This window comes from Diprion similis, chromosome 7 (assembly GCF_021155765.1).
Source record: "Diprion similis isolate iyDipSimi1 chromosome 7, iyDipSimi1.1, whole genome shotgun sequence".
Taxonomy (NCBI): domain Eukaryota; kingdom Metazoa; phylum Arthropoda; class Insecta; order Hymenoptera; family Diprionidae; genus Diprion; species Diprion similis.
In genome coordinates this window covers 4,024,416-4,047,088 of record NC_060111.1, presented here as the reverse complement: position 1 = coordinate 4,047,088, position 22,673 = coordinate 4,024,416, and the positions used below count along the sequence as shown (strand labels likewise).

Below are 22,673 nucleotides of genomic sequence, written 5' to 3'. Positions count from 1 at the left end.
TGGTTTTCCCAAATATTTTGTCACGAGTGTCTAAGGAGGCAGAACTATCTTTTATGATCCAAAAATGGGACTTAAATACGTTCATTGTTGCTGAGCTTGTGTATTTTTTGCAGTCATGACGTATCGCATTCTGTTCCATATAAAGATACATACTACAAAAGATGTTGGTTGTTTTTCACTTTAGTTCGGACACGTACGAATGACGCTTCGTAAGTATATAGCGACGTCGAATCTTAGTGAAGTCGATTCTTCGTAAGAATTGAAGTCATAGCTTTGAATTATACTTTTTGTCTTAGAAATACGAGTCGTTTAGATGGAACAAGACGTGCTGTGAAGAATGTGAAAATTAATGTGAGAATTGTGAACCACGATATTTCAGATACTGCCAATATTGCAAACAACCGTATACCTGTGACTGTATTGGGAATCAGAGGAATGCATTTCTGTACGTAAAAATGCGTCTGGAATAAATTTTCTTGTTTGTAGTAAATAATTGCGAGAAAAAAAGTATCAGTTGAACAATGTCGAAATCAAGTGTTCGCCAAAGTGCAACCCTTTTTGCACCAAACGTGACTACCATTTGATCCCCATTGGTGGGTAAGTCGGTGATGATAGACTCTACCAGATGGATCACAGCACGTGTGCGAATTATTAATCTTTGTCTTATATTCTCAGTTGTAAATTGCAATGACACGGAATTGAAGGAGTGATTTTCCAAAAGACGCAACAACGCGATAACGGAAGTAATGCTTGAATGTGCATCTCTAAGTTGGCGAACGATTTCAGATTTCAAGACTTGTTCATGCTGTTCACCAGAAAAAGAACCAAAATCGATGGTGAATTCATCTACGTATTTCATACCTTGATATTCAATGTTAATTCAAAATGGAAATCCAATTGTTCAGCTTTTGACAAAAAGAAAAAATCTATATCTTATTCATATTTCGTCTGCATCAGTCAATTTCACTTCGACTTCCGAATTATCGATTACCCAAATCGAATCTTCACACGTAAGAAATTCTACTACAACCCTTAGTTCTGATAGAAAATAGTTCGTTGATTAAAGGGTCAACCCTTCTTATTGTGCAAAATCTGGTGGTTGAGGAACGCTTCAGATCACAAAATGTGATGCTTAACTGTGAATTTTGTGAAAAAAAATCGGATTGAAAAATAATGAAGTTTAATTACTAATGTAGATTGCTTTCAACGAATAGTATCAACGTAGGTCGAATTTGATAATTTCAAAGTACGCAAATCTGAATCAACCGTGTTTTTGATGATTTGTGACTTTATGATAGAATTGAAAAAATTTCCATCCATGAATAATAATACTTAAAGGAGTAAAATTTGACGATCTTTAATTTCATAAATCTAACTTCCAGTCTATCTGTTTTTGAAATATTATTCTACAAAATCGTGTTATCAAATCTACGGGTTTGGGGTCTAATTGTTCGCATTCGAAGAATGTTTTTATTCCATGACACCGCGGGCGTGGTCGTGGGAGGGGTAGGGGGTAGAGGATATTTATGATATTTGCAATCAGACATGGAACGTCGAAAAAAATTGTTTAGGCTACGAATAATTGAATGGCAGAAATATTTCTGTTAAATGAACACAATGTTCGTGTATTTGTACCGGGTGACAATGACTATAAGCTACTCAAGACGCTTCGACACGTCCATATGCGGCCATTGTTCAATCACTTACTCAGTCAATGAAGCATCGAATATATATCTACGTGTGTTAATATTATGTCAATTTGATTAAAAGCCCTTTATATTCGACGAACAATTCTAACTTATACATTTAAAATACAAGAGCGAGATATGCGCGGAACATATCATCGCTTCAAGGTGAGTAGTTTTGCTCATGCGGTTGTCACATACGTCAAGTGACATTCGATCGTTGCTGGTGGGAAAGATAAAAAGGCATAAACCAGGAACTTGAAAATTCTGTTTGCCGTTTACCCTCGTCGACACAGTCAACTGCAGGTAGAGTAACTGTGAAAACGAGGATAATGACGACTAAGATCGTTTGGTGGACGATGATTCTATCATTTATCGGATATTTGGTGCGTTCGGATCTCCCCGAAGATAACGTGTGCTACGAAACAGTGAGGTAAGGTGTGTCACAAACGTGCATATCTATTCGATCAATCGAACGGAAGCCAAAAGCAACGCGTCGCCGTATTCATCAGCGTTACATTGAAATTTACTCCACAGTTATCAGGAATTACGCGACATCCCTTATGAAGAATTGTACACCGAAAGATGCTGGTTGATCTTCACCTGCGAAGGATTTCGCACCAATTACATCACTGAGGTGAGAACAGCTTTACACTGTGATCGTGAATCTGGATGGAATTCACGTTCGTTGCTTGGTTCAAACTTCGTTTAATTAAATTTTCTACCGCAGCTCTACACGACTTTCAAGATTCAAGAGACAAGCTGTCCCAATGATGAGACCAAGAACGAAACGTCTCAACTAGATTTGAATAGTTACAATTGCAGCTTGGCAGTTTGCGTCGACTCGCTGATCTGCGACTGCGGCAACGCTCAGGGGGAATGTCAGGGTCTTTGCAGTGAGAAAAAAGCGATCTCTGGAATTTGGATCATGTGTCCGTGGGGACATAAGCACGTTGAATCAAATCAGAAATGCGTTCCTCGGTGTACCGCTTACTGTACGAATGGATGGTGCAAGCGTCCCTTCAGAGACTGCACGTGCTTTGATGGCTACTGGAAAAACGGTTCCGAATGTTTGCCAATATCCAGAGCCTGTGTTCATGGAGAACAAACGTCAGCCAATGAGTGCAGATGCAACTATGGTTGGGGGGGCGATTTATGCGATGAACCACTTCTGTGTGTAATCGCTGAACTCGACGGAGAAGAGGTTGCCTGCGACAGCAGGTAAGTCTGATTGTGTAATTTCATGGTAAACCGTCAGTAGTGAGTCGAAGTTTCAAGTCATTCTCACTACAGAACGTGTCATTGCAATTTGTAAGGTATTGGAATTGGGATACTACAAGACTCTTGATAAAACATTCTTCTAACCATTATTTTGACTTCATCAGTGTGACTTCAGCACCACGTAGTGCCGAAGCTAAAAATGAGGATCCTGACGATGAGTGGAAATTTCCAGCCTGTGATCAAAAATGCCCCATCGAACTCCGGAGAAAGGCTGTCAATTCGTCTCAAGCTCTCACGAACATCGTTTACTATTTGATCCCCATCGGTGAGTTGAGTGATAAGCGTTACTGCGTACAGGATTTTCAATTCGAATCCTGTCCTTTTTCGGTAATCCTTTGCACCCACTCACGGGTAATGAATCATATCTGATCACGTGTACTTCGGATAGTGTGTGAATAGATCATTTATTCTCAATGATTCCTGCAGACTTGCAATGTGACGAGACGGAAGCCGCTGAACTCAGCTTTTCAAACAGTACCGGCAACAAAGTGTTGGGAATATTCATCGGGGCGGTATTGATTGACCTGATCGTCGCCATCTTGGTCATTATCGCATGTAGAACGACCAGACAAAAATACAAAATCAAGGGTAACTTCAGCTTAGATACTTATTTCATAGATTGAAAATTTAACGTTGACGTGTGGCGTGCGTGAAAGGATTCAAATGTCAGAAGCCTGAGAACATTTAGGGCACCTAAACGATGTATTCTAAAAAATTGCATCCAGGGTATTCAATTTGTTCTCTTCATCCGTAGATGCGTCGGTTCCGGAATCCAACGATCTTGGAAAGTCGCAATTCGAAACACCGAAGCCAAAATTCTTCTTTTCCCTGTCCGATGAAGTTACAAAGTCCAACGCACACTCTAGTCCCATATACGAATGAATTGTTGGACGAATCCGACTATCGCTGTTGACGAAATCGTCCTGTCAAATTTTGAAACTTGTGATTCAACGACTCGGTGCAACACTTCACCGCCAATTGCGAAATGGGACCTCGAATCAATCCATAAAATATTTAACAATTGATACGGAATCCAAAATACAATTCTAACGATGCACAAATCTGGGAATAATTTGTATTGGATCGATAATATTCCGTCAAATATTTCCGCGAGATGATAATCTGGAGATATATTTCATAACGTTATAGACTGTATTATTTTTTGATTGAGTAATAAAACTTCAATTTACTGATCTCTTATCTTGTAAATAAGTTTTATAAAATATACGTGACTAATGATAATTGCCACCGATAACACCATCAACAACACGATCCAACAAGTTTTTCATCGGACCTGTAGCCAAGCGACGACTACGAAATCCTTATAATTAATTAGATATCAATCCTCAAGACTTCTACTCTATCATATATCAAGAAATCGCATATATTATGGATTTATGGAATATCACAAAAGGTGCGATGAAGTCTTTTAAGATTCGAATTGTTAATGTACGGACGTTGTGTTTTTTACATTCCATTAAAGGTTGATTTCTGAACAACCGTCAATTCGCTGAGTCACAAACGCAAAGGAAACTCCAGAAAGGATATTCGCACTGGCTAAGAACAAATTGACGAACATATTATGCATAATTTTGATATGATTTTATTTCTTAGCCTGCAGGCTTACATTACGTTGAAGGAAAACCGCTTAAGTAACGGATTTCATGCAATATTCTTGGTTTTATCGCATCAAGTAATACCAAGTGACTGAACGAGTCATATATGTTGCCGTCAGACACGTTAGGCTTGGTCGCCTCACAAATCGCGGTTTTTGGAAACGTGAAATCTTTCGCCAAGATGACGGATCGAATTTTCTTCTCTCAGTACCTACAGGTACAAAATACTACGGCAAACACCAATTGGACCTCATTTGAGTGACAGCTACAATGTAAGTTTAAAAACCGCAGTAAAGCTTGGAATCGCGGTTTCTTGGAAAAATGTGGTTTTGATAATTCTACTGTCCAGTACTAGCTGAAAGAGGGGTAAAGAGCGACGGAGGAGGGTATAATGTAACGCCTCAACCACTGACTTATCATTTTGTAGACGATCGCTGTAAAGGAAGATAGAAATGACAGACATAGTTACTGTCAGCGTCGTAGTGGTGTTTGCAGCGTTCTCTGCAGCAAATTCAAATAGTCCGCGGAGCTTCTACCCTCCGTCGCGCCCCAAGAATGAAAGGTATACGTATAACTAATTTCCCGTATTTACAACATTATTGGAACATAATTATTGTTGTTGTTGTTGTTTTTTTTTTTTTTTTTATCATTACAAGTATTTTATTTCCATACATACGAAATGGAAATTTCTTCCCAAAATGCGAGCTAGTCTCCGAATATTTCAAAAATTTTTCGACAAGGGCAATGATTTGAACCATGTGAGTAATTACGGTAGTATTTTTTACATTATGCAGAGTTTGAAATTTCAATTTCACGTTGATCGCTACATGACTCATCGGCCGTGGGGATTTTTTGTTACTGCAAATCGGAAGCGGAGAAGATAAGGTTCGTAGCAGGATTTCCGACCTCAATTCGCATTGTTTTAAGACCGAGTTACCGCGGCGGGTAATGTAGAAAGGATGATGACGAAATAGCGACTGAACTCAGCTCTGGAATCGTAATCTCGTTAGCCGTATTTTTAATGCAAAGTCAAGTAGTCAATCGGGCAATAATTTTCCGGGGCGCCTCGTGACTCATTCATTGTAAGAGGTGAAATGTACTTCGAAAATTAATAATCGGTACTTGCAGTAAATGCCGAGAACTCACCACTCATTTTCACAGCACAGCCGAAATACATTTTGAATAATTTCTTTCGTATATTTTATTTTTTAGTACGAAAGGATTTTATAACCTTTCCCAGCATGTGACTTACCCAGAGAAAACACGGCGTGGTGGTGAGGAATCATTTTTCTATGATACCTACAGAGACAATTCGAAGATAAGAAGTTTGACGAAACGTTCGGAAGACGGTGATTGCCCTTCATTCTTTACGAGAGACAGCATACACAAAAATTGTTTAATACCCTGTTCACTGGACAACTGCATTAACGGAAAGTGCGAGGGTCTCACCGAATGCAGGTGTAACGACGGGTACATCAAGTCCCAAACCAATAGCTTCATCTGCCATCCAAAGTGCAGTCCCTGCCAGTCTGGGGAATGCAATGAGTCGCAACTCTGTACCTGCGACGAAGGTTACAGATTGAGTTCGAACCAACGAACTTGCGAACCGATATGTAATGAGAAACGATGTAATGGAAAAGTTTGCATCTATCCGGAAACCTGCAAAGAGGATCTAACTAAAAACAGCGTTACATACGGTCAGTTTTGTAATGCGAAGTGTGAATTTGGCGAATGCGTTGGTCCTAATACGTGCAAATGCTTCGACGGTTACCGTAAGAATGAATATGGTCAGTGTTTCGTTTTAAATTGCACGAAAAACTGTGGATTTGGCACATGCGTTGTACCTGATACCTGCAAGTGCGACGACGGCTACACGAAAAATAAAAATGGCCAGTGCACTCGTCCAACGTGCAAACCAGAGTGCAAATTTGCAACATGTACCGGTCCCAATTACTGAAAGTGTCTTCCGGGGTACGAGATAGTCTTTGAGAATGCGCCAACCTGCAATCCGGTCTGTAAAAGATGCGGCAAGGGTACCTGCGTCGGCCCTGAAACTTGCCGCTGCAATCATGGATTCGGCAATCCCAAAAGTGATAAAGGAACCTGCGTTGCATGCAAGTCGAAGTGTGAGCATGGCACGTGCTCTAATAACAGATGCGATTGCTCTCCTGGCTGGACAGGAGAATCGTGCGAGAAGCTGACCATGTGCGTTATAACACTCCACATTCCTGACAACTCCGACAAGTGGACAAGGTGGGTTCATTAATAATGATAACAGTAATGATAATAATATTCCAGATAAAGTTCAAAAGGTAGAAACCGATTCAACCAATCAGAGCACAGAGTGCGACGTCAAATTTGTGCGAAACCTGCTTCTGGCAGAAAAAACCAATCGGGAATGTAACGAATTGCCGTATATTTCATTAGAAGTTAATGAAAATCCATTACGTCTTCACATCAGTTCCAGAGAGCTTTCGGAATCCTATAGCACCGACGATGTGACGACGAATTTTCACGTTGACACCGAGCTTCAAGCCTGCCACGACAAATGCTTCAACGAACTCAAGATCAGAAACATCGCTAACTTCAGCCTAACTACCTCGAATATGATTTACTATTTCATTCCGATCAGTGAGTAAAGTTGCACAGACGAAAATCTAATTTAAACAATTTGTCAAACGATTCGTTTGAATTTTTTAATGCGACAATTCATAAAGCCAAATCGCACTTTTTCTGTTTGCCCATTATATTCTGAAACTATATCAGACAGTTGTTATAAAACAACTGTGTTTAAAAGTGCGAATCACTATTGTGAACCATTGATCCTGTGTGATTTCAGCTTCTGCGTGCAACAAAATGGAACCTAACGATAAGAATCCATCACAAAAATCAACAATCATAATACTATTAATAATAACATCTATTATATTGTTCGCGACGATCTTCGGCGTTGTTACTTTTATGCTCTGGAGACAAAGAAATGGACGATTCAAGGAAGGTATGCCTTAAAGCTTGCGTATTAAATTTGATCATTTTTTTTCACACAGTTCTAATTTTTGTGAAAAGTATTGTGTTATTTAACCCGTATCTATTTACTCACTCAATTTATCTATATCTAGATGTACCTCTTTACGATGACGCTGGAGCAGTTCATTTGTACGACGAGCCATTGCAACGAAAATACTGTACGTTCTTTTGATCATCTCTATATGACGCATTCGCATCAAGTCACCGGAAACTTGGTTTAAATCTAATTAGTAGTTAAAATATCTCAGAATTCTACAAATAATAACGCAATAAAACGACAACTTTTTGTACTGACAAATGGTGATAATATTTGTATTCACATAGCAATATATTTAGTAAATTTATTATCCATATAAATCATCTTTCATCAATCCGATCTTCCCCTAAACGTGGGCCAAAGTTCCACGTTACGTATGTTAATTTGGCGCGAGTAGGGATGATTTTCACGCCCTCTGTCGGAGAGCCGAAAACTGAGCCCATCGATAGTGGTTGGTGGTCATTCAGTCTCACGACAACCACCGAAAGGATCTGACGCGGTAAACAAGGTGATCCCAATCTATAATCCATACGATGGTGCTAAATATTTCATTCCCTATCGCATCGAACGATACTTTCACCAAAACGTGCAGATTTCTATACTCGTAACGTCAAGCCAACGATCGAGTACTTTGAAACGATGGTACTAGCTGTAGATACTATTGAAAATAAAAATATCAAGTAAAATTAGTACAATATCACGTTAAAGTCCCAGAAATTAATTAAGAAAGCTCACTTTGAATTTTATAAATATTAAAAAAAAAAAAGCTCTTACCGCTGAAGTATGACGAATTTTTAATTCAATTTCCTCTCGAATGAGTTTCCTGATACTACAGAAACGTTAGCACTAATTTATCCTCACTATCGAAGCTAATCGATTAAGTTTGTTTTCCAATTCTGGTATATCTTCGCAACGCAAGTGCAACACGAAAGCTCGATTCCTCTCGAGCACCGGGCGTCGGTCACCGCTCTGATTTGCCGACACGAATAATCCGAAAGCTCGTCACATTGACCGTCTGAAGATCACGCAGCTTTTCCGAGAAGCACCAACGGAACTTTAGTTCAGTCAAAATAGGTCTAAATTAAGAATAAAAGTCGAAGTTTTTTGTGTTTACTTAAAAAACTGTTATCGGTAGTTGAAAACCGACTCGCCCATCATGTACCTAAAGCGGAAAATTCTACGTTCAAATTCATTTCCTCATATTTCAGAATCAGATTCGTATTAAAAAATAAATAAAAAAGAAATTATATCCCCAAAAAATTCCCCAGATGCCGTCGATAAGTAAGAAGAGCTTTTTTCTCAATTCGTTAACCGAGTTCCGTTTCCAACATACAAGAACACAATTCGGTGTAAAATTTTCCGCCCCACCCAACGGTCAAGTAATTTTTAATCAATCGCTAGCAGTTTTCCAAAAAACCTCAAAAAAAAAAAAAAAAAAAAAAAAAAAGCTCCAAAATTTCTCTCTTCCCTCAAAAAAATTACCCAAATTTCAGTTCCTGCTTATCCGGAAATATCCCCAAATCTAGACCTACTTTTCCTGGACTATCCCGGACTTACAGAAATCTGCAAAGTGGCGTCTCGGCGTCGCTCCAACTTGGGAAGGCCCGCCGAGAGATGGTTGACGGGAGCGACGGAGCTTTGCTCGTCGTCGTCGTCGGGACGCGTCGCGGCGCTGCCGTCGCTCCGGGCGCATTGGAGAGGGGGCGGGCGGACCACGAAGATGCCGATGCGCCGGTGTCCGGATCCTGGGGCTGTCTCGCGCCGCGGGGGCGATGAGTGTTATTCTCGGCGCCCTGAGACTTACCTGCTGGCTATCCTGCCTCGTTCTCCTCATCGTTCCGACCTCTCCTCAGCCTGGGGATGACCTTCGACATTCACCGGACGATGCGGTCTACGACGAGGAGCCACCCTTGTCACCCGAGGACAGCGACGAGGACTTCATCGACGCAAACACAACAGGTAAAACTGATCCTCTCGTTGCTCCTCATTCGTTTCGGCAGCTCGGTGCTTCAGGGTGCCTAATGCCTCATACTCCGAGCTTTTTTAATCTGCCCTTAAAAAGAGATCCTGATTAACAGAGTTCTGGCTGTGCATGGATTCCTTGAATAATACCGCCCGAGCCAATCTACTACCCCTAAAAGCTCCGAAAAGCTCCGAAAAGCACGATTTCGTTTTTTCTTAATTAGGAAAGCTGTTCTGAAAATTCTATGTCTTCTTTACCCTTTCTTTCTTCTCTCTATCTCTTTCTCTCTATGTCTTTCTCTTTTGGGGTAAATTCTGAAATTGATCTGATGCTGCGCTGTACCGTTGCGTAAATTCTTAGCACCGCAACAGCACGTAGCCACGTAAAAGCAGATCATCATCTCTGTGCTTTAGGATCTGGAAATTAGAATCTTAGAATCGTAATTAAATTCTCAAAAAATATAGAAAAGCATATGATATTTCCAACCTCCATCTCTATCCCGAATCAAATAAAATCTTAGATCATCACTATAAGATCTTCAACGAGCTTGCAGCGATTAAGTGGATGAGATTTCTAGTGAAAAATTATACGATCCCCGTGAAGTCGAAGTAAAAACGAGTTCAGAAAATCGTTTTTCGGTTTGCATATCGTTTTTTGGCACACGGTTCAAGTGAAACTTTGCGCTCTTGCGCTCGCCCTACAGGCGCACTCACTGTGTATTGATTTTAATGGATGCTGCAAGCTCGGCGCTCTCGCGGCAAGTACTAAAACGTAGTATAACGTATGCAGCCTATCGTGCATGCCAAACGTGCCATCAACGTGTTAATTCGACTTATGCAAGCACATGATCCTCATCTCTGCCCCTTGAATTATTTTGAATGAATTATTTCATTCGAAGGAATATATCGATGTACGAATAAATCACAACTTTTTCCGCTGAACCATCACGTGTTGACGGTTTTCGGATTGTACCGATATCGCTTATTTCGGCTTTGAGCTTTAAAGCTCAATTTTCGAAATCAATATTTCCCGCGGATTTAATCTAGTTTGTAGCACACCAGGGATTGGGACAAACTTTTAACGTTAATTAGCTTGCACATGAATGTTGATAAAGTTTAACCGAATTCCAGCCGATTTTAGGACCTAGTTAATAGAAACACGAGCATCGATTGGTGCAGTCTATAAAACCGTGCAGCGAGAAATTTGCGGATCGATTCGCGGTTTATTTCCGAGTGCTTCCACGAGGTTAAAATCGAAACTGCATGGTCGAGGCTCTTGATTATGTAATCTCAACGCCAAGATTGCGCTCCTTGAATAATCAGCTATAATCGAGGTCCTGCAATTAAATTCCGTCGCAAATCTTCCCTCACATATCAATTAATTCGCAACTTTAGTTTTCAAGCCTTTTTAGGATTAATTTGAATATTTCGGATGAATTTTTTTATTCATTCTATTTTTTTTTCATTTGTTTATCGCAAATTAGCAGTGGGCGGATAAAATTAGCCGTTCATTATACGTATATTAATATTTCCTGGTTGTGTTTTATGCTGCAAAACACAGAGACGCTGACTGGAAGTAGTCAATTATGCAAATTAGTCTATCATAGCCGCTTTGAAGAACTCAAGATGAAAACAAGTTGTTTAAATATTCTGCAAAGCTTTTTCAATTCACTCTTAAGGGAGTCTTTGATTTTTTTTTCTATGCAAATTTTCCAACGTCTTACGTTAAATAATTAGAGACGAATTTACGTTGATTAAAAATTTCAAATGATTTTGCGTAAATAATTTTTTATCATCAGCGAAAAAAAATCGAGCTTATCAGGGATTGGTTCAGTCCAATCTTTCGAGCTTTTCTTTTAATGCAACTGCAATGTTCGCGTCTTTTTTACGTAGGAGAAGTTGATCGATTCCTACTCATCTTCGCGCAAGCTCGCGACTCCTCGAGAGTAGAATATACCCCTAGTTGGATATGACAGGCATATCCTGCGGGAATTTTTTTCATTCTTTTTCATTATACTTCGTCTTTCCCCCCTTCTCGTGTCCTCTCCAAGTCCAAGGGAATTTTCCGAGGCTCAAATACACCCTCGGGAAATCGATTCCGACGGTTTGTTTACTGCATTTTCACATCCCCAATACACAGCTGCAGGTGATTTTTGTCTAGCGATTATTCCGCTGATTCTGAGCTCGGACGAACGCCTACACTCGACACAACTCGAGAATGTTAAGAACGACAATTTATCACGCAAACCGGACCGGACGTGACGGCCAATTTACGTTTACACGACTAATACCGCAGACGTTGATAATATCCGAATCGTTTGACTCAGACGATTGTTTAACGCGTCTTATTCCAAGCTAACGTGATGTTGAATTTTTAAGTACACTTAATTTCAGGAAATTACGTCAACTTGAATTTTTCCTGAGACGAGAAATTTCTGCGCTCTAGTTTAACCGCGGAATTGTTTTTGCGGTGAACTTCAATTAGTTTCAGATTCTGTATATCAAAGTGTAGGTCAATGCCGAGGCTGCGAAAATCGATTTTGCACGATGCAATTATAGCTCGATATATTGACGCGGAGCTAAATTTCAAGAGAAAAGCAACGGCACCGAGCGAGCTTTTAGGGTTGGCTAATAAATTTGCCGAGCGAGAAATTGTGTTCAATAAGCGTGACTGTTTCGCTCGTTCGGCCGTAAGTGTAGGCCGAAAACCCACGTCGACTGTTCATATCGTTTCCGGGGTTTGAAATTGAGGAATTGCAAATTCCGAGGGAAAAAACTGTTCTAAGAATATCGGAGACACGTTTAATCGTAATTTTCAAGTCTCCAAACGGCTGAATTGTAATTTTTAATGACGCCCGGAACGACGAAAAGCGGGAAAAAGCAGAGGAGAGAAAAACTGAAAAAGTGGAGTTCGCCTCCTTGCTGCTACTGGGGCGTAGCTCAATTTAATTGCTGCGGGAAAATAGAAGAAAAAATAAAAATCACGAAAATACTGCAATGCACGAGCTTCGAAGAGCCACTTGAACCCGGCACCGCAGTTTGTAGGTACAACTATTTATTATTCGGTATGGAATGCAGGGCAGTGCGAATTAATGGCCAAATTTGTCTTTGGAAATTCCATATTCCTTATCATTTTTATTAAAAGATATTCGTACGTTGTATTTTTATTATATTATTGTGTTCGGAAGCAGCGAAGAGCCCTTTGAAAATACACAAATTTATACAAGATACATACTCAAATTATGAACGAAAAGATTGTAGATAGCGAGCTTTAATTTCAAAGCAATTCTAGATTTCTTTGATTTCACTCAACATTGGCTAATTTTATTTAGCAAAATATTTTTTATAAATTTACTGATTGACATTTTTTTTCCATATTTAAAACTGTTATCACTATATTATTATAAACAAATAGTTACATTCAGTGGACTTATAAAAAAGAAACGAAATGAACTTCAGCCTTCTATTGTAGAAAATGATATTCCGAATAAAATTATATTATTATAGATTAAACTCGAAGAAATCTAGGCAATGAATTTTTAAACAATTTGGAGTAACTTCGGAAGAAGCATTCATATATCTAACAATAAGCATTTGTTTACAGCTCCAATTTATTTCTGCTGTTTCTATTTTTAATCGAAATTTGAATATAATAGTAAGATTAATAGTAAATGCACGACTATCTCCTGAAGAAATGGCTAAAAAGCACCAGATTTTGGCAAACCTTCTTCTTCAATAACGCGACTTAATAATTGCCCAACTGGTACCAAAGTCGTTATTTTATTACCAGGTCAAGTCAGATAATTCCAAGAACTTTTTCCAGTGATAAAAGAGCGTCCAGAATCGGTGCCAAAGACTAGAGTTCACATATACAGGAATCGTTTTACTCTCCAAAGTCCGGAGAGTCTTGTGCCAGGAAGAATTTTCCCGCGGTTGATCCGCCTCTTGAATCTTGAAACTCAGAGAAAACTCTGGCACAGTTTCAAGTCGGTTAGAAGTCGTAGAATCGAGTGTCCTAAGTGATAATAGACACAGCTCAACCGTGAAGAAGTGCGAAGGTACCTCGTGCCTTTGGTTAAAATTCCTCTCCGCACCTCGAGGCGAATATGTTGAATACAGAAGCCTGTGTTTATCGCTCCCCCATCTTGAGATCTGTCATCGATAGACAAAACGCAAGGATGTGCTTTAAAATTAAATTCCATTGTCTTTCGACGAGGTATTCATAGCTATCGTGCTATCTTTGATAGCACATGAACAATGGCCGATGTACGGTCCAACGCGTGCGGAGAAGCCGTTCCTTATCTTTTCAAAAATTTATTCCACAATAGTTATGGTGTCACGAATTCACGGGAAGGTTTTCCAGGTTCAACCGATCGCCGAGACACCAATATGGCGTGTAAATAACGTGGCAATTTCCTGATTTCAGAAAAGGGATTATACCTTGGTTCACCGTGCGACCTCACCTGCAATCCGGATCTTCAGCATGTATTCTGCGATCCAATTACTGCTCATTGCGAGTGTGAAAAATTCTTCCCAGTTAAGCTGGGTCCTGCCAAGGGATGTGCCAAACGTATGTCAACTTTTTATCAATGTGTAAAAAATGTGCCAATTGTTTTCAATGGCGCCTAAGTCGCAATTTCAATCTAATCCTTCACGTGTGATGTTCACAGCAAAAAAACTTGGTGAGCAGTGCTTTTATCGAGCAACTTGCACATTTGCCGATCAGCATGCGACCTGCACCCAGGTTCAGCACAACGCTATTTGCGAGTGCAAAACGGGATACCATAGAGTCGCGCTATCACGGCCCAGCAAAAAAGTCTTCTGCGCCGAGGGTGAGTTCTTGCATTACATGTAGAAATGACCGTGATTAAGGATTAAGTATCAGATATTGCAGGGTTAGATTGAAAAAAGATTAGGTTTGACTGACATCAGACAGTCTTGAATTCACATCAGATAATAGCGTAGGATTTATATCGGATAATCTTAGATTGGCATCAACCAGTCTGACATTGGCAGCAGAAAGTGTTAAATTTACATCAGGTGATGCTAAATTGACATCAAACAACTAGTGTGATATTGACATTAGATAATGTTAGATTGACATCATATGATTCTAAATTTACATAGAACAGTCAGTGTGATATTGACATCAGATAATTTTATATTGACATCGGATATGTAACAATGACATCATATGATGCTAAATTGATATCAAACAACTAGTGTGGTATTGGCATCAGATAATGTTAGATTGACATCAGATATGTTACAATGACATCATATGATGTTAAATTGACGTAAAACAGTTAATGTGATATTCACGTCAGATAATGTTACATTGACATCAGGTAAGTAGTATTATATTGATATACGAAAATTTTAGATTGACATCAGAAAAAATCATCTTGACACCAGACAGTGTCAGATACAAAATCATTCAATCTCATAGTTTGACATCAAATTGTGTTAGGTTGACACGCAATCGTAGATCATGCACCTGCGATAAAAGTCCAGAGAAAAATGTTTCTTAAAGTCTGCCTTCGTCTTGGCTTACAAGGCTACTCTATCATTCCACACTCAGTATTTATATCCTGATTCCCCTCGCAGATCTGGTGCTGATAACAACAGACGTACCAACGCTGCTGGGCGTCGCTTCAGGCCTAGCGATCTTTACGGCTCTAATCTGCTTCGTTCTGAAACTATTCAGCCGGGCGAGATATACAAGACCAAGACACTATGCCAACGCAAATCACGCACCACCCATGCTATTCTCAAGCGATACGGGTGAGTAAAATAACCTTTTATTTAAACAAGTTGTATTAGAAGAGATTTCAAACTGTTTTGCGTGTCGTGTCGTTTGCATATTGCGTTTGTCGACGTCGTTATACATATACTGTATATGTATATAATATATATATACGTATACATGTATTATATACATTTATTTATACATCTGTATATGTTATATTATATAGTTTTTGTATTAACCATCGGGGAAATATTACTAGCCGTTTAGATTTTTTCCAAATATTTCTACGCGAATTGATTTAATATTTGATATTACAGATAGAACAACACAATTTCACCCGAAGTTATTCTTTTTCTACGTTTTATTTGCGTTGATTATTTTTATTATTTTAAAGAAAAACCCTTTCGGTTCACAGAATAGATATAGAATTATTATACATTGACATGACATGCATCCCAGGGTTAGGGTTGATTCTATATATCTATTAGGGTAGGCCAAAGAACACAAGGAATTTTTTTTTCGATTTTTACCATGAAAATATCGTAAAGGATGATGATAAACAAATTCTGTGAAAGTTTAAGCTCTTGATATTAATATTAAGGTCTCAAACTTACACAGAATTTGTTTTTTATTATCTTGAACGATATTTTCACGGCCCACCCTAATATATATAGATATTTACAATTTAGACATATTACAATAATATACACGATTTTCATGTTAACTAGAGTATAAAAAATTCCCTCATCACGATTAACCGTGATTTTTTTTCCTACTATTAAACACAAATCAAACAACAGATTCACATCTCTGAACAAATTATTACTTGTCCGTACAACGAAGCGGAGAATTCAATAGCAATGTTCACAAATGATCTTTAATATTTGAATAACAGGTGAAAATTTTTCCAATAATCATGAAAAACCGGATTTATTTTCATTAAATATTTTGTTTTAAAAAAAATACTTTATACATACAATAACGAAGGGTGAGTAAAAGAGCCCGTTGAAAATAATATCTGCATTATTTCTCCAAGCTTCGGAAAGCTTCGACGGATTGAACTTTTAACCAGATAGATAGAAAAAATAAAATATATAAAATAAAAAAGAAAGAAAGAAAGCGGATTCGTTTTAGGCTTCGCGCAGGAAGCGAAGGATAGCAGCAGGTAGAGAAAAATCGAATACCATAATCGACTTGCAGGTATACCATTGACACTCCACGGAGGTCGGCCGTCCTCGCGATCTAGCCAACGAAGCGGAAGCGCCCTGGCCTCTGCGTTCTCCAGGAGGCCGAGCAGCGGCGGAAGTCGCGGGCCCCTGGTGCCCGCTTCGCGAGCAGGTGCGGCCCGGGCCGCCGCCATCTTGCTTATATCGTGCCACCTCCAAGCGACAACGAAAGGTGGTGGAAACGGTGGAAACAGGCATCGACGGACCCTTAGCGACGTTGCTGAGGGATCCTCAGACGGCCTCGGTAGAACCTCGTAGCTCGCTTCACACCCTCCAACTATCGACACGAAAATTAAATCGGCCAGACCAGGATGCGTCGATCGGAAAAAGTTTCCCTTCGTTACGGCGATGACCCTCTCCAAGGCTTCGTAGTACCCTTAAAATTATATAAAAAATCAAATTAAATTCCTCAATTCACAAGTTGACGAGACAAAATATTGTAGAAATTTTTCGAAAATTTTCGTTAATTCTTCTAGTCGTTGTGATACAAAATTGTTAACCCTTTCAGTCACAAAAGCCACTGCAGTAGCACCCTTTCATTTTCATTTATATTTTTCAGATCTGATCGTAACTGACAGATTAAGTTTATCTTGTTACCAAAAGAAAAAAAAAAAAAAAAAACAACTTTCTCATGAAAAATTTAATTCGTTTCTTATGAAAAAAAAAAGATTCAGATAAAAATCGATCTGCTAAATTATGAATAAATCAAACCCGAATCGAATTGAATAATTCTTTGTCGAGTCATAAAAATTTATTCACTCAAATCTCACCCGTCCACCAATGTTATATATATAAATTCACTCTCGTTGGTAAGAAAAAAGTGCTTTAATCTCTTCATTTGGTGATCATCTTCTGGCGAGATTGCAAATAAATAAAAATATATATAGATAGATATAGCTGAATTTTTTTTCTATAGTAACGAAAGGGATTTTTTACAACGATCGACGCACCGGTTCTGTTCCGCATATAATAATTTCTTGGCCGCAGATCGTTCTGCGGTCATAAAAATACATGTCCTCGATCCCGTAAACTTCCTTCGATCCATATGATAATTCTCTTCTCTCACCCCCCACGCTCTCTGTCACTTATAATGTGTCCTCTTATCTGTCCACCGTGCATCATACGTGTGCCTTATAAATCACTGAAACTATACATTCGTTGTTTGACAATTAAAAAAAAAAAAAAAAAACAACGGAGAAAAACTACGGAAATCAAAATCGCTTGTCCCGGTTATGAAACACACTTTGATGTTCGTCAGCTTTTTTTTCTTTTTTCTTTTTTTCTTTTTCATTCATTATCAGTAATGTGGTGCCTCGTCTTCTCGCTGTTTGATTCGTTATTCTTCCGTTCACTTTACCTTTCACACATCGTTACACCAATTATACTTCATACATGCAGATTCGTGTACCTTAAATTATAAATTATTGTGCTTGCGTTGTTCCCTGTCGTTTAAAGAACTCCATACATTATTGTATACTCACACCAATTGGATCACCTCATTCGCCAACAAGAACACAACAATTGTATAATATTTATACGAATCTTTCGTTTAAATTATATGATTTAAAAAACGAATCCCTTCCTCCGAGCAACGTTTCTCATACGATTCGTCCTATTTTCTTTTTCATTTCTTCCTGCGCGTTTCTCAAATCGAATTTTGGTATCTCTTTTCTTTTTGTTCGATTTTTTTCTCTTCTACAGCAAGAGAAAAAAAAAAACAAACAACAAATTATATCGACACGGAGAGGCACGATAAATTATTCAGTCAGGAAAAAACCAATTCCCGCATTACGAAACACACACACACACACACACACACTCACTCACTCACTCACACGTACGCACGCACCTGCATATGTAGGAGAGAATTTGAAAACGCGTTCGAGTGCGTAACGAGAGGGCAAGATGGCAGCGGCCATTATTTTCTTTAAACGCACGAAATAAAGAAAAATAACAATAGTACGAAAATCACACGAAAAATAGACAAGTAAAAAGAAAAAAAAAATGAAATGAAAGAAAATTATCACTCGTTTTGGTAAGAAATGCAACATACATATAGTATAGCTGAAGAAATGCGATTTCGCACTAGATAGACTAAGCTGCACCTTATAACGCATACTTACATATATATATATATTTATTATACATAATATACTAATTTTTCGCAATTTATACATATCTAATAACGCATAAACATACACACACACACTTGTAGTAATACATTACATATATTGAATATAGGTATATATATAGATATATATATGATAGCCTCGCATGAAAAATTAGCCACAGTCTAATTAACAATTTTTAATTTATGATAAAATAATATATATAGTTATATATCATACCTTATATATCATTCGACTCAACAGCTTTTGCCTTCGTTAAATCAGTTCTGATCAGTTCCGAGATTTCTTGTCTTACTCCTTAAAGAAGAAAACAACCGACATTTCAGATTTTTTATAATATGTACGTTTTTACACTTGAGTCACTAAAACACGGCACACTTATTTATTAGCGCCAATTCGTCCAAAGAACTGACAGAAATGTCGAATATGATGCAGAGTGCGGTTTGATCGAGGATCTAGACTCTGGCGGGGCTGAACTTGTAGCTTTTTCAAAATTAAATCGAGACTCTCAAGAGGCGGAATTAAGCTCATTTGAAAAAATGTCATCGAAGCTAGATGAAAATTTTTATTTTACTACCCAAATGTTTTTTGGATACACAATAAATGAAAAAAATACTATTTTTGTTCCTGTCCAGGGTTAGACAAATCGATTTACGTATTTGAGCACATTAATTGCTTCGAGCGTTGAATGATTTACTTTTTTTATCCAACAGCTTTAAATTTCAAACCGCATTCTATTTAGTTTTTTATTACTTTGGCTAACGCAGTATAGAATAAAAGTAAGATAAAATTTGACGCATTCGTTGCTCCTTAAAATCAAAATTAAAATTAACTAATTAAGTGACTTGTATAAATACGCAATAATTACATACACACACTTACATCAGTCACACTGTTCATGATAAAATACTGCATTCATTCATCGCACGATCTCCTCTTTTCATACTATAGCTTCAAACTTTGTAGCTACTTGCCCAATATTATTTTGTCATTTGCATGAACGACGCATTGCATGCCGCGATTTATTTTTCTCAAATGTGAATGTGGTTATCGATCATTTTACGATAGATCTTCCAGTACCTACAGATCCGGATTGCAAAATCCAGTTTCAATTTATCAAATTTTATTGACTCATCTTCTCGCGATCTGTTTCTGCAAATATCTGCAGAAGCTTTTTTCTTTTTGTATTTCGACCCATATTGTGCAGAGAATTTATTTTCCTGCAGGAATACTTTTTTAAATTGCTAAATTTTGCGGGGGTTTATCGGTTGGAAATCTGCAATGTGTACAATCTAGTTTTATTCCAAGTCTGGCCGAATGCCAGAGGCCATTATAATAATAAGCCCTTTTGCCGGGCATCCGTTTTAACCCGATAGAGAAAATTTAAGCTCACCTGAAGAAAAATAAACTATAATCGAATACAATATATTACATGTCGTTAAAAATGGTATCGAATTTGCATGAGTAATCGGTAAAAATAGAGCATCGTTTTATATCCTCGTAGTTTTACGGCTTTAAGCTCAGATCCTGATCATCCATGCGCTTTAGCACTAAAGCACGCAAGCTCACCGTGAGAAAATTTTTATTCCTTATGGTTATCGGAAAATTTTAATAAAATCGATCTCAACATTATTTAAATTGTAATAAAGTTCGGTACAATTAGTAACTAGTTAATATAATAAATTATAATTGTCAGTACTAGATTTTCTATGTATCGAAAAATCCGACTTATTTTCTTGGTGGACTCAATTTTTCCATTGAAAAATTTATTCTTGCAGCAACATCCAATTTCACTAGTGATAATAATGAAAAAGAATATATAGCGCCAGTAAAACGTTAGCTATAAAATTTTTAGATTCCACTAAAAAAAAAAAAAAACTCTGTTTAAAATAATTCAATGATGATGAAAAAATGAACAGACCCTATAACCATGACTGGAAATTTTCTCTCGGTGAAACGAACGTTGCACGCAACCGTTTTCGTCTCTTCTTTTTCTCTTTCGAACCACTTCGTTGGAGGGAAAAAGACGAACCGACAGATCCTCTCAGATCCATTCGAACCCTAATCGAAAAATTCATCTTGTTCGTCCACCAGGTTCTCGTCGACCTAGCTTAGCCTCGATTCACAGCTCGACATCTTCCGCGCGTAGCTACAGCGCCCGGAGACTTGAACGCGAGAGAAACGAGAAGGAACATCGACTCGCCCTCCAGGAACTCAGGCTGCAACGTCAACGGGAACAGCAACAGTCTGCGCCGACTCCCAGCCCCAGGACACCGCATTCAACTGACGAACTACTTCCGTCGGTGGACGAGGTTGCCGAGGTGAGGATTCCGCTTTTGCCAAATTTTTATGCCACGGGACTGAACGCGTCAGAAATTCAAAATTCACCAAAAATAATGGATTTTCGATTAAATCACTTATTTTTTCTGGATTAATCGAGTAAAAAAGATTATTTTTCATCACAATCGGTTTTTGGTTTTTACTCCCGAGATTGACGAAATTTTTTATCGATTTATGTGATTCAATAATCGATTAATCGATTCATTTTTATCGATCCGATCGAGTCGTGTTTGATTAATTTTTTTTTTTTTTCCACTCGAATAATCGCTACCAGAAATGATAACGCGTCAAAAAAATATCACATTTGAAATCCGATTTCATACAATTTGATTCAATTTAATGTAATTTCATATTTTGCCAATTTTCGTTATTTTTCTTTTGGATGGTCACAATTTTTTATCGGCCCAATCACCACAATTTGGGGAAACTTTAAGGAAGCTCAAACGTCAAAACTCAACTTAAATATAAAGCCAGTATATTTCAGTTTTAAAATTGTACAATGCATGCAAAAACTTGATAATTGTTAAATAATAATTCAAAATCAAACGCAAAACGTTGACTCAAAGTACCCTTAAAGACGTTCCACCGCCTTTTTGTAATTACTAAAAAATCGAAATCAACGTGAATTCGAATTTCTCTTGGAATTTCAGCAAGTGCCAACAACGTCGGGTACGTCAGGGACAACGACCACAACACCACCGTTGGCTAAAGAAGCGAATGCAATATCCACCTACAACGGGCCTTGTACATCAGCCGACAGTTTTCAAGTATAGCTGAAGACGATAAGCTGCGATAGTTGGGGTTCGTGTAAATAACTGATAATTTAATAGGACTACTATACATATATATACACTCACACACATACACAGAGAGAGAATTTTTCACTATAATTCCGAGCGCGAATGTTTCGAGGCACTGAAAAAATATGCACTCGAAGAAAGAATAATAATAATAATAATAACAATAATAATAGTAATAATAAAATATATTGTAATATTTGTGAAAAATAGAAGGAGAAAGAAAAGCAAGAATAGAAATAAATAACAAACGAGATTGAGCTGTTTTATACATTCTCCGGAGAAATCAAATTCGATCAAAATCTCACGAACTTCCCGATAACAACTAATTATATGAAAATTAAATTATCTGTTACATTAAAAAAAAATCCGGGAAACTCTTGATTGTCTCGATAATCTTCGGGTAACGGAATAAAAGCAGTAATAAAAATATAAGCTTGTAGTTAGATATTTGACTCGAAAAGAAAGGCGGATATTTAAAATTTTTCGAAATATCGTTACGTAAGTTGCGGCGTCGGTTTAAATGATCAAAAATCAAATAAATAAATGTGCTTTATTATGTACAGAAGAAGATTACTACGGATGACTTGCTCGGGTTTCCGTTGATGATTTTTTTGCAAGTCCGACTCGGTAGCTTTTTCTGCGCATGAAAAAAGCACACGATATAAAAATGCATAAATATAAAATATTAAACATTATATACGTAAGTCCAATTATATTGTATAATACTCTAAAAGTATTTCTATAGATATACTTTATTATACCCGCGTATATATAATATATATATATATACATATTGTATAACATATTATTTGCTTTGATTT

General features: G+C 37.9%; 2 protein-coding genes across 4 annotated transcripts; both read left to right on the top strand.

The window, feature by feature from the left end:
- Nucleotides 1-1,854: 1,854 nt before the first annotated feature.
- On the top strand, nt 1,855-7,781 carry LOC124407929. Its single transcript, XM_046884542.1, is given in 12 exon segments — nt 1,855-2,118; nt 2,223-2,322; nt 2,416-2,906; nt 3,071-3,231; nt 3,393-3,554; nt 3,721-3,831; nt 4,932-4,968; nt 5,025-5,144; nt 5,795-6,826; nt 7,044-7,213; nt 7,422-7,580; nt 7,702-7,781. Coding segments are annotated over 12 exon segments (2,724 nt in total). The 5' UTR covers nt 1,855-2,017.
- A 1,554-nt stretch (nt 7,782-9,335) lies between these two features.
- On the top strand, nt 9,336-22,069 carry LOC124408064. Of its 3 annotated transcripts, none has more exons than XM_046884730.1 (7): nt 9,336-9,605; nt 14,035-14,178; nt 14,279-14,440; nt 15,216-15,392; nt 16,558-16,695; nt 20,807-21,033; nt 21,703-22,069. In XM_046884730.1, the coding sequence occupies exons 1-7, from the start codon at nt 9,419-9,421 to the stop codon at nt 21,823-21,825; spliced, it is 1,158 nt and encodes a 385-aa protein (XP_046740686.1). In that variant the 5' UTR covers nt 9,336-9,418; the 3' UTR covers nt 21,826-22,069. The 3 variants fall into 3 exon arrangements, with proteins under 3 accessions (XP_046740686.1, XP_046740685.1, XP_046740684.1); XM_046884729.1 differs by having other exon boundaries at nt 16,558-16,755; XM_046884728.1 differs by having other exon boundaries at nt 16,558-16,827.
- The last annotated feature ends 604 nt before the right edge of the window (nt 22,070-22,673 follow it).

Bases quoted from the DNA above. Each gene is read 5' to 3' on its own strand.
- LOC124408064 (XM_046884728.1), top strand. From the start codon at position 9,419: ATGAGTGTTATTCTCGGCGCCCTGAGACTTACCTGCTGGCTATCCTGC. The intron at 14,441-15,215 runs GTGAGTTCTTGC...TTCCCCTCGCAG, and splicing joins AAAAGTCTTCTGCGCCGAGG to ATCTGGTGCTGATAACAACA. The intron at 15,393-16,557 runs GTGAGTAAAATA...ATCGACTTGCAG, and splicing joins GCTATTCTCAAGCGATACGG to GTATACCATTGACACTCCAC.